Below are 15,492 nucleotides of genomic sequence, written 5' to 3'. Positions count from 1 at the left end.
CTGTGGGATTTCAGACATGACCAGAGTGTATTTCTGCTAACACTATCATTCTTGGAAGGGTTTGTATTTCCTGTGTTGATGATGTCATTATGATGAAGTCCGCCCATCCAGATGATCTGTGGAAACAACAATAGGGAAGGAAGGCCGTCCAGATGTGCTGCCCCTCTGCCTATGGGGGGGGGGGGGTGTGCCGCTATAGACAAACAATACTGATTTATTTTGCACATAATTTCACGCACATCCAAAAACTCTAATCAGTTATGCCCACGTTCATTTAGTTTGACTATGGCCACCAGTGATGTGATCTGGGACAGTGAATCATTGTGCTGTGTTTAATTACAGCTCCAGGAAATGATGTACAGTAGATAGCAATACCCTGGTCTTATAGGAACCGCTACCATGTACTTTCTTTGAGCTGTAATTAACACAACAATTAACACAACTAATTTACTCTCAATAACTGTCAAACTAAATGAATGTGCAGGAAACAGTTTAGAGTTTTTTGGATGTGTGTGTGTGTGTGTGTGTGTGTGTGTGTGTGTGTGTGTGTGTGTGTGTGTGTGTGTGTGTGTGTGTGTGTGTGTGTGTGTGTGTGTGTGTGTGTGTGTGTGTGTGTGTGTGTGTGTGTGTGTGTGTGTGTGTGTGTGTGTGTGTGTGTGTGTGTGTGTGTGTGTGTGTGTGTGTGTGTGTGTGATTATGCGCAAAATAAATCTGCAGTGGTATTTTAAAGGGGAACTCCAACATTTTGGGAAATTAGCTTATTTAACATCTTCCCTGGAGTTAGACAAGAAGATACATACCTTTTTTGTCTCTGCGTGCATTTTAGCTTTGGGAATAGACGCTCCGTTAGCATAGCTTAGCTTCATCACTGGAAGTGGGGGAGGGTTAGAGCCTTACAGTGCCTTACAGTGTATTGCAAGGTCTGACATTGACCAAACTTGATATGCATGACCTTGGTGGGCTCTAGGTCAACTCCTGAAAAGGGGGTCAATGTCAGACCTTGCAATCAAAAGTTAGGGGGCTAATAACCCTTGCCATAATTTCAGTGCGCCCCCTAACTTTTGATTGCAAGGTCTGACATTGACCCCCTTTTCAGGAGTTGACCTAGAGCCCACCAAGGTCATGCATATCAAGTTTGGTCAATGTCAGACCTTGCAATACACTGTAAGGCACTGTAAGGCTCTAACCCTCCCCCACTTCCAGTGATGAAGCTAAGCTATGCTAACGGAGCGTCTATTCCCAAAGCTAAAATGCACGCACAGAGACAAAAAAGGTATGCATCTTCTTGTCTAACTCCAGGGAAGATGTTAAATAAGCTAATTTCCCAAAATGTTGGAGTTCCCTTTTAAGGGCACATTGACCCAAGAGAATGGGTCAGGTGGAGCTGGGATGAGAGCGTGTGTTGTGACTGTTGCCTAAAGCCACTGTGGAGCTCCGCTCTCTCTCACGCCTCCTGCTCCTGGTCCGTCCTTATTCACGGACGTGCAGTAATATCATCACACGTCTCTCTACAGGGAGCGGCATTCCAGGGTAGACTGTGTGCTTAAATAGTAACGTAAACCACTGTATCGATTATTGATCATTAGGGCTGCAACTAATGACTATTTTGGTAGTCGACTAATCTGTCGATTCTTTTTTTCGATTAGTCGACTAATCGGAAAACAATTATATAAAAAAGAAAAAAAAAATATTATTATAATATTCTTTTTATTTTTTTTTATTTTTTGCACTACCTATCTTTGTGAAAGTGGCTTCTCAGCTCTGGTCCAGCTGAAGACAAAGCAGAGGAACAGATTGGACATTGAGCATGACCTCAGAGTTGCTTTGAGACTCTTGTCACCAAACAACATCCCCAGTTATCCCATTAGTTCCCCCAAACTTACTGTCGGTCTGTTATGTTAAGCTAAGAAGTCTTCAGCTGGACCAGAGCTGAGAAGCCACTTTCACAAAGACAGGTAGCAAAAAAAAAATTAAATAAAAAATATTATAATAATATATATATATATTTTTTTAATGACTAATCGACGCAACAATTTCTCGTCGACGATTTTTCATAATCGACGTCGACTAATCGCTGCAGCCCTATTGATCCCCCTGTCTCTCGTGTGTCTCGTGTCGTCGCCAGTCAGACGGTGATGATCGCCTGCATCAGCCCGTCCGACCGGGAACTCGCTGAAGTACGCCAACCGGGCGCGGAACATCAAGAACAAGGTGGTGGTGAACCAGGACAAGTCCAGCCAGCAGATCAGCGCCCTCAGGACGGAGATAGCGCGGCTGCAGATGGAACTGATGGAGTACAAGACGGTGAGGGGGTGGAGAGAGAGGGGTGGAGGAAGAGAGGAGAGAGAGGGAGGGATGGAGGAAGAGAGGAGGGAGGGAGGGAGGGAGGGAGGGAGAGAGGGAGGGAGGGAGGGAGGGAGGGAGGGAGAGAGGAGAGAGAGGGGTGGAGGAAGAGAGGAGAGAGAGAGGGATGGAGGAAGGAGGAGGGAGGGAGGGAGGGAGGGAGGGAGGGAGGGAGGGAGGGAGAGAAGGGGAAGGGAGGAGAGAAAGACAAATCAAGAGAGATGGCGGGACACTGGATAGAACCGATGGGACTACACAAGACGGCGATGGATGAGCGGAGAGAGAGAGAGAGAGGAAGAGGGAGGGATGGATTGGGGGATAGCGGGAGAGAAAGAGATCAGGACCAATAAAGCATGGCTTCAGATGGAACTCTGTGGGAGCACAAGACAATGGAGGAGGGAGGGATGGAATAAAAGAGAGATGTGAGGGATGTAGAGAGAGAGAGAGAGAGAGAGAGAGATGTACAGATATATACACTGACGATAGAGACGGCACGATTGCAGAATGGATATTGATAAAAACACGCGTTGCTATTAACACAGGATGTGTTGTGAAAACTCACACGAGATCGTCTTGAGTTGAAACGGCAGAAACCAAAAAAATAAAAAAATAATTTTTTATTTTTTTTATTTTTTATTTTCTGTGCAGTTTTGGCGCCCCCTCTATATCTGCAACCATTATTTTTACATAAAAAAAATTCTAACATAAGGGCAAATGAGCCAAAAATCTAAAACGGTCGGTCGGTCTGAGCCTCAGCTTTAGGTGTTCACAGTCAGAACATGCTAGAGCGCTGTGCATTGATGGGTATCGGTCAAGTGTTTATAGAATTGAGCGTTGAGGAAAGAAAGACTAACGTTAGAGAACTATGAAGAGGCAAAAGCCATAAAAAAAAAAATTACAAAAAAAAAAAAATCTCGCCGTGGTGAATCTCGCCTAGGGCGCCAAATGTGCTAGGTCCGCCCCTGTCCATACACACAAACATATTTGCTAAGAAATGATCTACCTTAGTTCAGGTTTTTGCACAATCTTTATGTAAATCCAAAGGTATAACGGACCCGTCGTTATCCTATTCCAACGCTAATCAGTCTTTTTCTACTGAATCCTGCCGGTGTCTCTGATATCTCTGCGTCTCGTGCCCCGTGACCAGGGCAAGCGGATGGTGGGCGAGGACGGCGTGGAGGGCATCAACGACTTGGTCCATGAGAACTCCATGCTGCAGACGGAGAACGCCAACCTGAGGGTGAGGGTCAAGGCCATGCAGGGGCCCATCGACGCCCAGAGAGCCAGACTCACCCAGCTGCTCAGTGACCAGGCCAACCAGACCCTGGCCAGAGCAGGTGTGTCATGTTGGTACAATCTACTGTCATGTTAGTAGAATAGAATAGAATCGACTGTCATATTAATATAGTATAGAATATACTGTCATATTAATATAGTATAGAATCTACTGTCATATTAATATAGTATAGAATCTACTGTCATATTAATATTAGGGATGCTCGATATTGGCTTTTTTACCGATACCGATATTCCGATATTGTCCAACTCTTAATTTCCGATACCGATATCAACCGATATCAACCGATACCGATATATGCAGGGTTTCCCCGTCCAAAAAACGGAATAATTTCAGGTAACAATTTCACTGGATATATATATATAACAAATATTGTTTTTTTTTTTTTTTTTTAAACCGATACCGATATTTTCCGATATCACATTTTACTGCCGATATCGGCCGATAATATCGGACATCCCTAATTAATATAGTATAGAATATACTGTCATATTAATAGAATAGAATAGAATAGCGGCTGGGTGGCGCAGTGGGCAAGACGCCAAGAGCCCAGCTCTCGGCGTTGCTACCAGCTTGGCTGGTCGTTCATACTAACACAATTGGCAGTGTTAGAGGGTGGGAAAGTCGGTGGGTGGGGATCGGACGTTGTGGACAGCGACTCCTACAGGTCGGTTGGTGCGCCTGTACAGCAGAGACAGGAAGTATCGGGGGCAGCGTGAGACAGCCTCCCACGCGTTACTCCTCGCCACTGAGAGATCGCGCTGTTCAGGTGAAAAAGATTCGACGGCTGCCTCCTCGTGTACCGGAGGGGACACGTGATGCAAGGCTTCTATCCTCACTACAGCCGACCAGAGGGAGGCATGGTCTGGCAACGTTCGAGACAGGGGAGGGAAGAATTGGATGATACGAAATTGTGATGGGAGAAAAATAGAAAAATGTGGGGGGAAAAAGTAGATAAAAAATTAAATAATAGAATAGAATCTACTGCCATATTAATAGAATAGAATAGAATCTACTGTCATATTACAGTTTAATAGACTAACTCAGCACCTTAGGGCCAGGCCCTGCTAGAGAAGATGTGTTATATAGATAAAGTAAACATTTCAATACAGCTGTTTAACAAAGTGGTTCACAAACTCAAAACAGATCTAAATAGAAACGTAAATGTGCGACGATCTGATACGTATTGTAAGGGAAGACTGCAAAAGCAGTCACCTTTTGACAATTTAAATAATCTAATAATGATGATGATAATTCAATAACCCTAACCCACCAATTTATCTTCTATTGATACACAGTTCATTTTTGGCGCGTTGTGTTTCAGGCGAAGGGAACGAGGAGATCGGGAACATGATTCAGAACTACATCGAAGAGATCGAGGAGCTCAGGTACGGACTGTAGGGCTGTCCCCGACTAAGGATTTGGATGGTCGACTAGGATTGGCCAAAATTTGCCGTTAGTCGACTATTGGTCGACGAAAAAAAAAAAAAAAAGGTATATTATATTTTTAATCACTCCATTTGGGCTGTGGGGGGTGCTTAATGTCTGAAGGAGTCGACTGAAGGCTTCTTGTTCTCTGCAAAAGCATGCAATTGGTCCACTGATGGATACATCTTGATATTTGTCTAGTCTAGTGTGTTCATTAGATGGGTGAAATCCTCTTTCAGTGCCTCTGTGCCTGTTTTCATAGGCAGTTAGCCTCTGGTATGCGTGCCATTAGCGTTAGCCACGCCTCTATGCCTCTTTTCTTTTGAAAAAAATAATAAAAAATATATATATATATTAATTTTTTTTCTTTTTTTTCTTATATTCGACTAAGAGGTTGGCCAGTCGACTACGGCCCCTTTCGACCGATTAGTCGACTAATCGATTAATAGGGGTCAGCCCTAATGGACTGTGATCTTTCAGCACTGGCATTATTAACCTGGGGTGTAAAAAGTATCCAGAAATTATACTTAAGTGAAAGTATGGGTACCGTCTCAAAATCTTACTCAAGTCAGAGTATCTGGCTAAAAACACACTTGAGTAAAAAGTCAAAAGTTTCTACTTTTAAAAAGTACTAAAAAGTTAAAAAGTTAAAGTAAAACGTTTCTTTCTGACTGTCTATTCTTCTGATAGCAGGTGTTTAATCAAAGATCCCCGCTTTGTAGTCTTGCACAAGGACCAATCAGCACGGGTGTGGGCGGGTTCATTTTCCATTGATGGGGATTTGATTGGCTGTTTTTAAATAAAGCGCGGCTGCAGGATTAATAACGTTAGCGTTAGTTCAGACAGAGAAACAAATATACTAATTAAAATGGTTGGACCTGCGAGATTTGTACTTTGTACTTTGTAGGTCTGCATTTTAAATGTAAGGAGTAAAAAGTATGTTTTTTTGTAATTGAGTAAAAGTATACAAACCTAATAATACTCGAGTAAAGTACAAATCCCCAAAAACAGTACTTAAGTATTGTAACGTAGTGGTATTAACTGGTATTAACTACATACTGTCCTCTAAATATAAGCTGGTAATATATATACTACTTGTAACGGGATTACAGTAGCCTGATTATAAAACATACTGATACCGACTACTTTAAAGGAACACGCCAACATTATGGGAAGAGTTAGACAAGAAGATAGAGACCAATGTCCTCTCTGTGCGTTCAGTAGAAAGCTATCCGGCTGCAAACTAGCCTAGCTTAGCACGAATTAATAGAATCGGATGTGTAGTGGCTTCTGTGTTTTTGGCCTATACAGCTAGGCTAGCCACCATGCATCCACTTCCATTCATTTGTGCTAAGCTAGGCTAGCTTTGTTTGTCACAGTCCTGGTTGACGTGTCTTGGGGAGGGTGTGTAGACTATAACACGTCTTCCTCCGATACATGTGGAGTCGCCAGCCGCTTCTTTTCACCCGACAGCGAGGAGGAGTGTCACTGGGAGAGAGCGTAACGCGTGCGGAGGTTCACGCTATCTCACCCCAGATCCCCTCCCTGCTGGACAGGTGCCCCGACCGACCCAGTAGGAGTCACTAACGCAACGACCAGGACTCGTACCCTCGCCGGCTTCCCACGCACACTGCCAATTATGTTAGCCTGAACGTCTGACCGAGCCGGAAGTACCGCCGCTGCCAGTGATTGAACCCGGGTCTCTGCAGTGGTAGGCGGGTTCTTTTCGCTCGTACGCGACAGAGCGATTTGATTTTCTATTCTTTATTAAGAGACAAACCTTTTTTCAGGCTAGTTTGCTTGATTAATGGAGGAGGGCTTTAGGCTTCATATATAAATTATTTCACAAGAAAAAGAAATCGATATCAAATATCCTAAACATTATAATGTATTTGTATATATATATGTATTTGTCTTTAATTGTACAGACTTGGTTACCAAACCAAGCTGTAATACCGTATCTGATGAGACTCTCTAATACAGATTGGTAGAAAAGAATCATACATTTTTGACCTACACCATGCACTCTTAAGTGCTGAGAATGACTCTCTCTCCGTCTCTCTCTCTCTCTCTCCTCTCTCTCCCTCCCTCCCTCCCCTCCCTCCCTCCCTCCCTCTCTCTCTCTCTCTCTCTCTCTCTCTCTCTCTCTCTCTCTCTCTCTCTCTCTCTCTCTCTCTCTCTCTCTCTCTCTCTCTCTCTCTCTCTCTCTCTCTCTCTCTCTCTCTCTCTCTCTCTCTCTCTCTCTCTCTCTCTCTCTCTCTCTCTCTCTCTCTCTCTCTCCCTCTCCCCCTCCCTCTCCCTCTCTCTCTCTCTCTCTCCTCTCTCTCTCTCTCTCTCTCCCTCTCCCCCTCCCTCTCCCTCTCTCTCTCTCTCTCTCTCTCTCTCTCTCTCTCTCAGGGCCAAACTCCTGGAGAGCGAGGCCATAAACGAGAGCCTTCGCAAGAGTCTTTCCCGCGCCTCCAGCCGACCCTCGCTGTACGGTGGAGGGCCCTCCTTCTCCACCAGCCTCCTCGCCCCCGACAAGGAGGCGACGGACGTCATCGAGATGGCCAAGAAAGACCTGCTGAAGCTGAAGAAGAAGGAGAGGAAGAAGAAGAAGAGGTACGGTGGGGACTTTTGGTTTCAGGACGTTTTCAAGTAGCAATGAAACACATGGTCGTTTTGCTGCCCCCTAGTGGTTGATGTTTCCACCCTGCTGCGCCTCTCAGTGATGTTGGAGGTATTATCAGAGTGGGGGGGGAAAGACACCCTGACATGACGGATTGAAAATATCAACCACTAGGGCAGAAGGACCATGTGTTTCACTACTCTTTAAATTATATTTGTAGTTCAGTCATCTGAGAGACCCATCCGTTTTCACAACATTCCGTATAATTCAAAGTCTGTTTTCCAGATGTGAAGCAGGGTTTGTATAATATAGTCCACCAGAAACAAAACAAACAAAACGAAAAAAACACATCTTTCAATGTAGTTTTCCATCTCCAGCTAGCTAACTCTTTGGTGCTGTTATGATTTGGGTGCCTTCTGTTGCACACTGCGATTGTCATGGCCCACATCCCCCCCCCCCCTCCCCCCCATATCCATTATCAAGTAGAGAATGAAAACATGTCTCTATTGTTTACGTTTGAATTACTGATTGGGGCCTTTTAGGACAGATGTGAATTGGACTGGCAGGAACGGTTGGATATTTGTCTGTTGCCAGGACGATTGAGGGGAGGGTGTGTGTGTGGTGTGTGCGTGTGCGTGTGCGTGTGTGTGTGTGTCATGGTGTGTTGTGGGTAATTATGTCTTGGCTCTCTGCCTCTCTCTCTCTCTCTCTCTCTCTCTCTCTCTCTCTCTCTCTCTCTCTCTCTCCTCTCTCTCTCTCTCTCTCTCCTGGAACTAGCGGTTGTTCCACTCTAATGTTTATCTAATGGAGTGTACGACAAGATGAAGGCCATGACTATTAACGATAATGACTGTCTGACGAGCCCTGTCACGCTCTGGCACATACGTCAAGGCCTGTGTGTGTGTGTGTGTGTGTGTGTGTGTGTGTGTGTGTGTGTGTGTGTGTGTGTGTGTGTGTGTGTGTGTAGGTGTGTGTGTGTGTGTGTGTGTGTGTTTGTGTGGTTTGATGAACGCTAACTGAAAGCTGTAGAGGAAGTCTTCTGGGGTTGTCAGTGTAAATTAAGTAGGACTATAATTAATGTTTTTCTTTGGTCCTCATTGAGACGGACGGTGTGCCAGGAAAGCGAATGATTTCACAACATAGATCACGTTCTTTGGAACTTTGCTGGTTCCCCGTCTGTATTTAATTTAATTTAATTTAATTTAATTTGTATTTATTCGTACATGGAATTGTTACAGTCCAACAGTACATATAGTTCACTTAATATGCACTAAATTCCATGGCCGAAAGGAACAGGAAGAAGAACATTCTTATTGTACCTGCCCCTACACACATACAGTACTGATAGACCTTATTGTACCTGCCCCTACACACATACAGTACTGATAGACCTTATTGTACCTGCCCCTACACACATACAGTACTGATATACCTTATTGTACCTGCCCCTACACACATACAGTACTGATAGACCTTATTGTACCTGCCCCTACACACATACAGTACTGATAGACCTTATTGTACCTGCCCCTACACACATACAGTACTGATAGACCTTATTGTACCTGCCCCTACACACATACAGTACACTGATAGACCTTATTGTACCTGCCCCTACACACATACAGTACACTGATAGACCTTATTGTACCTGCCCCTACACACATACAGTACACTGATGGACCTTATTGTACCTGCCCCTACACACAGTACACTGATAGACCTTATTGTACCTGCCCCTACACACATACAGTACACTGATAGTCCTTATTGTACCGGCCCCTACACACATACAGTACACTGATAGACCTTATTGTACCTGCCCCTACACACACACAGTACACTGATAGACCTTATTGTACCTGCCCCTACACACATACAGTACTGATAGACCTTATTGTACCTGCCCCTACACACATACAGTACTGATAGACCTTATTGTACCTGCCCCTACACACACACACAGTACACTGATAGACCTTATTGTACCTGCCCCTACACACATACAGTACTGATAGACCTTATTGTACCTGCCCCTACACACATACAGTACTGATAGACCTTATTGTACCTGCCCCTACACACATACAGTACTGATAGACCTTATTGTACCTGCCCCTACACACATACAGTACACTGATAGACCTTATTGTACCTGCCCCTACACACACACAGTACACTGATAGACCTTATTGTACCTGCCCCTACACACATACAGTACTGATAGACCTTATTGTACCTGCCCCTACACACATACAGTACACTGATAGACCTTATTGTACCTGCCCCTACACACATACAGTACTGATAGACCTTATTGTACCTGCCCCTACACACATACAGTACACTGATAGACCTTATTGTACCTGCCCCTACACACATACAGTACTGATAGACCTTATTGTACCTGCCCCTACACACATACAGTACTGATAGACCTTATTGTACCTGCCCCTACACACATACAGTACTGATAGACCTTATTGTACCTGCCCCTACACACATACAGTACTGATAGACCTTATTGTACCTGCCCCTACACACATACAGTACTGATAGACCTTATTGTACCTGCCCCTACACACATACAGTACTGATAGACCTTATTGTACCTGCCCCTACACACATACAGTACACTGATAGTCCTTATTGTACCTGCCCCTACACACATACAGTACACTGATAGACCTTATTGTACCTGCCCCTACACACATACAGTACACTGATAGACCTTATTGTACCTGGCCCTACACACATACAGTACACTGATAGACCTTATTGTACCTGCCCCTACACACATACAGTACACTGATAGACCTTATTGTACCTGCCCCTACACACATACAGTACACTGATAGACCTTATTGTACCTGCCCCTACACGCATACAGTACTGATATACCTTATTGTACCTGCCCCTACACACATACAGTACTGATAGACCTTATTGTACCTGCCCCTACACACATACAGTACACTGATAGACCTTATTGTACCTGCCCCTACACACATACAGTACACTGATAGTCCTTATTGTACCTGCCCCTACACACATACAGTACACTGATAGACCTTATTGTACCTGCCCCTACACACATACAGTACTGATAGACCTTATTGTACCTGCCCCTACACACATACAGTACACTGATAGACCTTATTGTACCTGCCCCTACACACATACAGTACACTGATAGACCTTATTGTACCTGCCCCTACACACATACAGTACTGATAGACCTTATTGTACCTGCCCCTACACACATACAGTACACTGATAGTCCTTATTGTACCTGCCCCTACATACATACAGTACACTGATAGACCTTATTGTACCTGCCCCTACACACATACAGTACTGATAGACCTTATTGTACCTGCCCCTACACACATACAGTACACTGATAGACCTTATTGTACCTGCCCCTACATACATACAGTACACTGATAGACCTTATTGTACCTGCCCCTACATACATACAGTACACTGATAGACCTTATTGTACCTGCCCCTACACACATACAGTACACTGATAGACCTTATTGTACCGGCCCCTACATACATACAGTACACTGATGGACTAAGTCTAAGTGCAATGTTTACTAAACCAAACAAAATGTACATATTTATTTTGCAGAAATGGAAACATCAACACAATTAAATTAACATAATGCGGCTGGGTGGCGCAGTGGACATTGCGCTCGTCACCAACGGCAGAGACACCGGGTTCGAATCCGGCTGTCTGCGTTGCCTCCGGCTTGGGCCGGCCATCATACTAACTCAATTGGCAGAGTTAGCGGGTGGGAAGTCGAAGGGTGGTAATCTGGTCGTTGTGAACAGCGACTCCTACAGGTCGGTTGGGGCGCCTGCACAGCAAAGTCAGGAAAATGGCGGGGGTAGTGTGAGCCTCCCACACGTTACTCCTCGCCAAATGAGAGTCCGCGCTGGCAGGTGAAAAGATGTGACAGGCTTAATTTAATTAAGTTAATTTCAGTCTATTCAGTTAATTTGCCTGGCTGTGATATGAAGCGAGCAGAGTAGTCGTGCATACAGCCGGGAAGCAGCCAGATGACGAAAATATAACATTCATTGCAATAAAAACGAAGAAGCCAACAAACAAATAAATTAATAGATAAATAAAACACACCTAAACTAAAGGTTTTCATTAGACAGTGACGGTTATCTTTTCATTAAACCATTCGCCATCATGAGTCATATAGTGTTTGTGAGCCTCTCAGGAACATCTCTGCTCTTTCATGCCTATCTCTCTTTCCCTTTTTCTCTCTTTCTCTCTTTCTCTTTGCTGTCTTTGTAAACTATCCTCCCTCATCCCCTACTGTTTATACCCTGTGCTCCTCTTTCTTGTCTTCACCTCCGTCCCCCTCCTCCTTCTCATCCCTCTTTTTCTTCTCCCCCCCACTCTCTCTCTCTCTGAAGACTGATACGCTTGGACCAGAGTCCCCACCGGGAGGCTGAACGGGTTGCCAGGTTTGCCATCTCCAACCCCCCCAACCCACCCAAAGCTTTCCCCGCTTGCTGATACTAACAACCACCTAACGTGGATTTCTTTTACCCCAGCAGATTGCTTCAGTGGAGACCAATGAGAGAGAGATCAGAGTGTTTTAATAAGCGTGATCTACTTCTAACCTCCTCTCACTAGATGTTGACATGATTTAGCTCTAAGGAACACGCCAACGTTATGGGAAACACGCGCTTACCGTCTTCTCCAGAGTCAGACAAGAAGGTTGATACCAATTTCCTCTCTGTTCAGTAGAAAGCTATCCGGTTGCAAGATAAGCCTAACTTAGCCCAAATTAATGGAAGCAGATACAGACCAGCTGGCCGAGCTGTTGGCCAAGAACACCTCTCCTGGAGTTTTATTAAGCTAGGCTAGTGGTCCGTATCCGCCTCTGTTGATTTGTGCTAGGCTAGGCTAGGATGGCTTTCTACTGAACGCACACGGAGAGGAAATTGGTATCTATCTTCGGATAGACGGAAGGCGGTAAGCGCCTTTCCCATAATGTTGGCGTTCCCCTTTAAAGATACTCTGACTAAGATTATTTATTGTTTGAACTGACGACCGTGTAGATTCAACCACATCTATAACCGTGTGGTTTACACTGTCTTCATTTCAGAAGATTGAAAATCTTAGATTTTAAAACGTCTTTAAATAAGCCACACACATTTAGAAGATGGGCGCAGATCTGAGGTAACGCTTAACTTGAAATTTATAAGGAACCATATTATAATTGATTGATTGATTGGCTTTATTTGTATTTATCAAAAATACATATAATGCTTTACGGCAGTCATTATATCCATTAAAATCACCAAGGATATAAAGCCAGAAAAGGCTTACTCACATTGTGGCCCTTCGAAATATTCCGAATGCGTATTATAAAGCACCATGAATGCATTCTGAGTAAAGGTTTACCAAACCAGAACCTTCCCCAACACTGGAAAAGGACTCCAAAACACTTTTCACACAGTGGCCATTTTGTTCTTATGTCAGGTTTTGGTTCCTTTCCTTCCTTGGGTGGAAACAGGGTGGAAACAGGGTGGAAACAGGGTGGAAACAGGGTGGAAAGGAATCCCACCCCGAGCATGACATAAGAGCAAAATGGCCGCCGTGTGAATATGATTGATAGGCAACTCTGATTCTGCGATAGATTTAGGATTGGACTGTTGGAGATCACGATCCTTCTCGCCGATCACAACATTCTACCATCGGCAAAAGAGATGACTCCTTGTTTATTAGAGGTCCTCTTGTTTCTCCAGAGGCCCCCCCCCCCCCGATCTTCTCAAATGTGGCAGCGATGGCAATAGCTTAATTTATTACATTGATTAATATTTGTTTAATTATTACTAGTTAAGACATCTTGTAGTAGTGTTTTGCCCACCCTTACTGTGAACCGAGAATGTATGTGGTGATGACTGTTGCTCGTAGTCGTGTTGTATTGTTTTCCCCGTGGAATCACACACAAAAATCACCTACTAACAACTTCTCTTTAATGACAATAATGATACTACTGGCTAAACGTATCCAGTTGTACCCTGATGGACTGTGTGAGGAAGGTGCATGTGCCCTGTTGTTTTAGACCTGGGTCAGTTATCAAAACCATTCTGTTGTTTTAGACCTGGGTCAGTTATCAAAACCATTCTGTTGTTTTAGACCTGGGTCAGTTATCAAAACCATGCTGTTGTTTTAGACCTGGGTCAGTTATCAAAACCATTCTGTTGTTTTAGACCTGGGTCAGTTATCAAAACCTTTCTGTTGTTTTAGACCTGGGTCAGTTATCAAAACCATTCTGTTGTGTTAATGCTTGGTGGGTTGGAGCAGTGGTTCCCAAAGTCGGGGTCGCGACCCAAAGGTGGGCCGCGAGCAGCCACGGGAGGGCCCCGAGATGATTTTCCAAAAAAAAAAAAAAAGTAAATTTTTTTTTTTTATTTATTTTTTTGCCACTGAATTTAGAAGCAGGACAGGACAGTGTTTCTAGTTGTATTCTAAAATGTTATTCTATTGTATTCTAAAATGTGACTATATGATTTTATATTAACTTAATAAATAAACAAAAACGTAAAATCTACTTATTTCAACGAACATTTCAAACTAAATAACAGATTATGCACATAAAACGCTGAAAACAACCAAAGCAACAATAGTATTTTAATGAGGCTATTATTATTATCATTATTATTTTGCAACAAGTTAGCCCTCTCATAAATAGCACATATAAATGAATAACTAACTTGAACTAACTTAATAGGATTGAAGTGATATTTGGCTTAAAAAATCGGTTGCCTGGCAAAAAAAAAAAAAAAAAAAAAGCCTGACGATGTGCATTGGGCCGCGGCTCTCTGACGCCTTATTTTCTGGGTCCCGGCCTGAAAAGTTTGGGAACCCCTGGGTTGGAGGACGGTGTGCGTCCAGGCAACGCAACACATATTTTTTTGGGGAAACACTCTATATGTCGCTGCTCCAGGAGCCGTGTGGTTGAAGCTCTCGTGTCCCTGCGGTCTCTCCCCAAAGGATGTGCGTGCGGCTTGGTTTTTCGGGAATCCGGGTCTTTAGCATTTAAAAATGTGAACAGCTCACCCGACACTATCGGACTTCTTCACCTGATACGGTAAATGCCACCCATTGTGGTACAAACAAACGCCGAGAATCATTTGCAAACCAGAGAAATGATTTAACGTGAAACTATTTGGTGCAGGTCTTTCCCTACTTCCTGTTGCCATAGTGTATTTGACGTAGCGCGGCGCTGTCTCTGTGTACATGTAGGTAACATGCTCCTCCTCCCTCAGTGTCATCAAGGAGGAGGTGCCAGACAACGAACAGGAGCGAGTCAACGAGGAGGCGGAACAGGTATCTATCTATCTATCTATCTATCTATCTTATCTATCTTATCTATCTTATCTATCTTATCTATCTTATCTATCTATCTATCTATCTATCTATCTATCTATCTATCTATCTATCTATCTATCTATCTATCTATCTATCTATCTATCTATCTATCTATCTATCTATCTATCTATCTATCTATCTATCTATCTGTCTGTCTGTCTGTCTGTCTGTCTGTCTGTCTGTCTGTCTGTCTGTCTGTCTGTCTGTCTGGCTGGCTGGCTGGCTGGCTGGCTGGCTGGCTGGCTGGCTGGCTGGCTGGCTGGCTGGCTGGCTGGCTGGCTGGCTGGCTGGCTGGCTGGCTGGCTGGCTGGCTGGCTGGCTGGCTGGCTGGCTGGCTGGCTGGCTGGCTGGCTGGCTGGCTGGCTGGCTGGCTGGCTGGCTGGCTGGCTGGCTGGCTGGCTGGCTGGC

The 15,492-nt window shown here is 44.2% G+C and overlaps 1 protein-coding gene across 1 annotated transcript in view; it reads left to right on the top strand.

Annotated features, from left to right (window-relative positions):
• Positions 1–2,171: 2,171 nt before the first annotated feature.
• The window catches only part of LOC311241611 (kinesin-like protein KIF21A), a gene marked incomplete at its 3' end in the record, with an annotated part of 32,552 nt that continues 19,231 nt past the window's right edge, over positions 2,172–15,492 (top strand). The window contains exons 1-6 of the mRNA XM_084330487.1: positions 2,172–2,304; positions 3,491–3,680; positions 4,965–5,028; positions 7,466–7,669; positions 12,114–12,164; positions 14,982–15,042. Coding sequence (XP_084186613.1) covers positions 2,281–2,304; positions 3,491–3,680; positions 4,965–5,028; positions 7,466–7,669; positions 12,114–12,164; positions 14,982–15,042 — 594 coding nt within the window. The remainder of the gene's footprint in view (positions 2,305–3,490; positions 3,681–4,964; positions 5,029–7,465; positions 7,670–12,113; positions 12,165–14,981; positions 15,043–15,492) is intronic.

The sequence above is a fragment of the Notolepis coatsorum genome (genome assembly GCF_963971535.1).
Source record: "Notolepis coatsorum genome assembly, chromosome: 15".
In the NCBI taxonomy this organism is placed as follows: Eukaryota; Metazoa; Chordata; class Actinopteri; order Aulopiformes; family Paralepididae; genus Notolepis; species Notolepis coatsorum.
The sequence above is the reverse complement of the archived record's forward strand: the minus strand, read 5'-3'. Positions and strand labels throughout refer to the sequence as shown.